The sequence below is a fragment of the Lytechinus pictus genome, chromosome 6 (genome assembly GCF_037042905.1).
Source record: "Lytechinus pictus isolate F3 Inbred chromosome 6, Lp3.0, whole genome shotgun sequence".
In the NCBI taxonomy this organism is placed as follows: domain Eukaryota; kingdom Metazoa; phylum Echinodermata; class Echinoidea; order Temnopleuroida; family Toxopneustidae; genus Lytechinus; species Lytechinus pictus.
In genome coordinates, this window is record NC_087250.1 from 16,539,355 (window position 1) to 16,545,354 (window position 6,000).

The following is a 6,000-nucleotide window of genomic DNA, read 5'->3' on the forward strand; positions in this document are numbered from 1 at the left end:
CCTTTGTTACTTAATGTCGATGCAATATATTAATTGTGGAATAACTCAAGGCATTTTGGTAAGCCCTTTATAATTTATAATCTATATCAATGACTTTTGTAAATCATCTGATGTTCTTTCGTTCATCCTCTTTGCAGACGATTCTAATATATTTTATTCCCTACATGAATGAAAAAAATATATATATATTTTATTCCCATACAAATCCATATACCTTAGCAAATACTGTTAACAGACAACTTTTAAATGGCACACAATGGATCCAACAAAATGTCTCTTTATCTACTTAAAACTAAATATGTGCTTTTTAGCAATATTCCATTAATACATTTCCCATGGACGTTGTGTTAGATGACACAAATTTCGAAATTGTCACATTCATTAAATTTCTCGATGCTACCATTGATAGCAAGCTTTCCTAGAAATTTAGTACCTGTAAGATTTTTTTCGCGAAATATTGGCTTTATCAATAAATTGAAATATCATTTTTCGTCGTCATAACTTTTAATACTATATTCTTCTTTGATCTTACCTTACTTGAATTGCGGGATACGTTCCTTGGACAGCACCCACCAAACAATTTTAGACAGACTGTTATTACTGCAAAAAAGTCCCTTCGTATTAATATTCATTATTCAGTTTTTCGTTCACACACAGACCCACTATTTTTTTTACCCTAATAGGCAAATATGGGAATTTCACTTATCCCGTTTCACAACTTTTTTTGCAAAGAGTACCTTTATGCTCGATGTTAGATTTTGGAACTCACTCGACAATCACATACAAAACACGGCCCTTCCCTAGATTCTTTTAAAAGAAAACTGAAACACTTTTTCATTTGAATCCTACAGAGGTCTTCATTACTAATTCCCGCACCTTATTTCCTCCTTTCAGACCTCAACTTATCTTAATTTGTCTTTATCATTTTGTTTTATTCTCTTTTTCGATCTCAATTCGTTCTGTTTCTATTAATGCTAAGTTCTGCGTTTTACCATCCAGTTTTTTTTATTTTCATTTTTAAATTTCGTTTTGTTTAACTTGTATATAGTTTTTTATTGTTCTGTGTGTTGTTCTTTTAATCTGTTCAGTAAGTCTCCGTAGGGTTAGGGTCAGCAACTTTTGAGTCTCTCTCTCTCATTATTGCGCCCCCCTCTCTCTCCTCTCTCTCTTTCTTTAGGGAGGTTCACATTATGCAAGCTATGCTTTTGAGTGAATCTCCCGTTTCTCCAGATACCCATTTAAATCGATTTAAATATACCATATTTTGTATATATCTACAGTGCGTCTCCATTTTTTTTTTTACATTTTTGATGGCTTCCAAATAAAAATATTTCACTTTCATAAAAATCAATTATTTTCATATTTTTGCACAGACAATGGGAAAGTCTTTAATGAATACGCATTTCACAATGATTTAGATAGTAGAAATAGATTGCAATCGTTTTCTGGAGAGTCCGATTGATAATTTTGGATAAATATGCCAAAATTTTCATGTTTTTGGTCATAAATTTGCATGTGCATTAATATATGTCTGTGTTGTTATTAACATTAACAACAAATGCAACATATCAGCATTCTACTGGTTAAGACATAAATACTGTCATGACGCATATTTTCTACACGAAAGAAGATGTATCAACGAGAATAATGATATGCGTCATGACAGTATTTATGTCTTAACCTGTAGCTTAGATAAAGAGCAAATACCTCAAAATGCATTACTCGATATTGCGGTAAAATTACACCAAAAAGCAAACCCCCGTGTCTAGTCACACACTACAGTGTGTCCCCCCAAAAAATAAACATTTGAAATGGCTGCCAAATAAAAAAATATAACACTTTTGGGGAAAGACCTATATATATGGAAAGCCAATAAGGTCAACTTTCAAATGACACCAAAAAATTGGAAAACTATTCATGCTTCAATGCCTACAGTAACTGAAACAAAGGGAATGGAAATTAAGCTGGGCCGGAATTTGCCTTCCAAATTCTTTCAGGTTCTTTTGTTTGGTACTTGCAAAATTAAGGGTTTTGTGATGAATTAATGATCAGTTGTGATAGGTTTGTTGTTTGAGAAAATTTCATGCGTTATTAGATTGAAATTTAATGCATGAGTGATCATGAATTGCAATTTTTAGTGCAGCATTTTGACTTTATCATGTGGATCTCAGCAATGTTTTCATGAGAGTCAGGAGAATAGGGGGTAAGATAGGACTTAAGAAGGTGCAGAACGTTGATTGGATAAAGTTCAACAGAACATTTAGCAACCCCTCCCTCCATCTCTAATACCCCCCCCCCCCACTTCTCTAATCCTGAGCAGGGGCCGCGGAACGGTTTTCAAAGTGGGGGGGCTGAGCCAAAAGTGGGGGGGGGGGCTGACCATGCTAAAAATCACAATCATATGGTCATTTTTAAGTTTTTGTACACGGTTTTGGAAAAAAGTGGGGGGGGGCTGAAGCTGAAGCCCCCCCCCCCCCCCAGCCCCCCCCCCCCCCCCGGTTCCGCGGCCCCTGCTGAGAGACTAAGCTCGCCTAGGCTGGGCAGGAATTAGTCTTATAGTTTTTTGAGTGGTTAGTCCTTTGGAACTTGCAAAGCTAAGGTCGTCATGCTAAATTAATGAGTGAGATAAGTTTTTGTTTCTTAGGCAAATTTCATGAGTTACTAAATTGAAATTTAATGCATGAGTGAACAGGAATTGTAATTTTAGTGTAGCATATTCATCTTGTGGACCTCAGGAGTGTGTTCGTGAGAGAGTGATGTGATGGTACCTGTTACAAGCAAGAAGGCGAGATATGGTAAGACTTAGTTACAAGGGCATTCCTCTTCTTTGTGTCCTTTTACAAATTAAAAGTCACATGTACCCTCCCCCTCCACCTTCATTTACCAGCCCCCCCCCCTCTCTCTGTTTATCTCTCTCTCTCACACACACACTTCATGGATTGTAGCCTATTCAAAACTTAACTGCCAAGTGACCGGTGCCCGATGGTCATTTTTTTCGTTGAATGATTACCAAGAAATTTACTGATTATGATGATTAATGAAATAATTTATTGAAAAAAACTGAATGTTTTATTAATCACATTTCACATTGAATAGGCCACCTAAGTTGATTTACTGATAAATTGTTGATTAGATTATTGATAGGGAAAAGTTGATGCCCCGATTCAGAATTTATCATTAAATCAACATTCTGCTCTGGACTTCACGCGTACATGACAATAGCAATCAGTTTCTCAACAGGAGGGGAAGGCGGGCGGGGGGGGGGGGGGGTAAATGTTCTATTGACCTTTATTCCATCAACCTACTTCTCCCACATACTCCTATCTCTCCCCCTATCCTCCCGACTCTGCCCATGAACACATTGCTGAGATCCACATGATAAAGTTGAAATGCTGCCCAAAATGTGTAATTTGTGTTCACTCTTGCATTAAAGTTCAATTTGATAATTTATAAAATTTTCTTAAACGACTAAAACTGGTCATGGTTGATCATTAATTTATTTGCAAGTTCCAAAGAATTTGCCTCCGAGTCAAAAACTGACATAAACTGGAAGGCTAATTCTGGCCCAGCCCAATTTTCATACCCTTTGTTTTAGTGGGCAGTGCTCGCTCAATCATGAATAGTTTTCCAACTTGTTTGTGTCATTTAAAAGTTGACTTTATTGGCTTCCATATATGTGTTTTCCCTCCAAAAGCTCTATGTTTTGGTAGCCATTTCAAAAGTGTATAGTTTTTTAGGGGACGCACTGTAGTGATTACTGTGGTGCCTACTACGATGCCCTACTAGCTGGCAAAACTTTCAATAGAGTACAAAAGACTCAATCGGTCTCGCCTTGCCTGTGTTGGTGTGACTACCACGCATAAATGCATGTAATGAGCATAGCGGTAGAAAGGTGTATATTACATATCTGGGTATGAGGGCGAACGGCGTTTTATGCATATCAAAGCAACGGTATGTTAATGAAACCTCTTGGAAAAGTTAAAGGAGGCATTGCTCTATAAAATGTCGCAAGCAATTACGTTCGGGTACCTTAAAGTATAGTCCCACAAGAGCCCGTCGAACGTATCCCTCCTTATTGGTAGCTTGACTATTATTAAATATCTTGCATTTTGGAGCCCCCAATGTGGTAAAATGATGCTTGGGTTAGGTAAAAAACTTGGAGACGAAAGACTAGGCTTTTCTATATTAGCTACATAAAGATCATAAAGAAGAATAGGGCACAGCAAAGCCTACTCCCTCAGGGGTTGCCAAATTCACCCAGCCCTTTTTTCGTATTTTGCCCACTTGGAAAATTTGCCATTTTGGAGCCACATTGGTAAATCAAAAGCTCACAAATAAATATTCATGGAGACATGCATGGAACTGTATCAAAGGAATAATGCAAATCTTTAAAATTAATAAATTCGTTATTTCTTATCCGATATTGATCAAATTTTCAGCATTTTGCTTCGTGAATTTTACTCTATTTATAAATATCTAAATATATTCAGCCTGGAATACCCATTTAATTCGACATTATAAGTAAAATTTTCATTAATCAATCACAACAGTCCCTCCGTTTATTTCAACATTTTTTTAAGATAAAATGATTGCAATTCACTTTAGTTTTGTTTAATTTATCTTCAATATTTGTTTTGAAATGTCATTGAACTTTCGGTATCATATCGAATTTGTATTGTTACTTTGCTCATATTTAAAAAAATATGTTGAACGAAAATAAATAAATCTAAAGCCCCCAGTCACATATAGACACGGATCCTCACGGATCAACACGGTAATGTCGGCATGATCCGGGGTGGTCCGGGATTGTTTTGCCCCGGATTAAGCGTCGACGAGCCATGATGACTGTACACACGGCATCTTCACAAGGATCTACACGGACCGTGCCGGCAGAGTAGGTCGTCTACACGGATCATCTGGTCGTCAACCATAGGCGGCGGAAGCGGGGGGGGGGGGGTGTGGTTGGTCCCCCCCTAAAATTTTGGTTGATATCCTTTTTTTTTTTTGCTTGTCAAAAAAAAAAAATAGTCAAAAGATTTGTCAAAAGAAATTTTGGTGGTCCCCCCTAAATTTTTTAGCTTCCGCCACCGATGTCGTCAACACGTCAGCAACGCGGACCAACACGTCAGCTACACCAACGACATCAAACGTATAAAGACTTGACTGGACCGACTGCAATTTTTGTGCTGTAGAAATTGGAAGTTATTACTGATTATTTGCACCGCTTTTTGGAACCATTTGTTGTGGATTGTTCTCTACTTACTACTACATTCGTTATTGGTATTTTCTTTGGATACAACCATGCCCAAACTTAAAGAAAAAGCAAGTAAAGAAACTCGCCCAAAGCAGAAGCGAAAGAAGGAGATGCCAATCGAAGTTCTCGAGAAGGACATCCCCGGGAGCTCCCCGCACTCTGCTGACGACGAAGAGATCAGTGATCATGCTGGTCATTGGAGTGTATCGAGCCAGAACACTGAATGTGATGAGGATCGATATACACATACCAAAGCGGATCCGAATTCAAATTCTCCCGCCACGATTAAGGGACAGATAATGCTCGCGCTGCAATCGCCGCCGGTGATTCGGGCCATTGTTGACGCAATTTACTCCGAGATATATGAGAAAATTGCTAGTGATTTGCATGATGGTCTCCAATTAGAACTTCAAAACAAAATGCGAGAACTACAGTCACTTGAAGTAAAACTTAATAAAGTGTCGAAAAGTCTGTCAAAGATAGAGTCAAGTGTTGAAGAGCAAGAACAGTATAGTTGAAGGAGCTGTTTGAGGTTTCATGGAGTGAAAGAAAAACCCAATGAAACAACGGATCAGGCAATCATCAATCTAGCGAAGGAAAATATGGGTATCACTCTAGCACCGACCGACATCGACCGCTCGCATAGACTATCTTCTAGGCAAGCAGCGTCAAGTGTTGACGAAGGATCGGAATTGATAGAGTCCAGCAGAAAGCCAGTGATTATCATCGCTAAATTCAGCAGATAT

The 6,000-nt window shown here is 38.0% G+C and overlaps 1 protein-coding gene across 1 annotated transcript in view; it reads left to right on the forward strand.

Annotated features, from left to right (window-relative positions):
- LOC129263266 (histamine N-methyltransferase A-like) overlaps nucleotides 1–5,155 on the forward strand; it is a 34,577-nt gene extending 29,422 nt beyond the window's left edge. Inside the window, exon 4 of the mRNA XM_064100435.1 lies at nucleotides 5,079–5,155. Within this exon, the coding sequence (XP_063956505.1) occupies nucleotides 5,079–5,155 (77 nt within the window). The remainder of the gene's footprint in view (nucleotides 1–5,078) is intronic.
- Nucleotides 5,156–6,000: the final 845 nt, after the last annotated feature.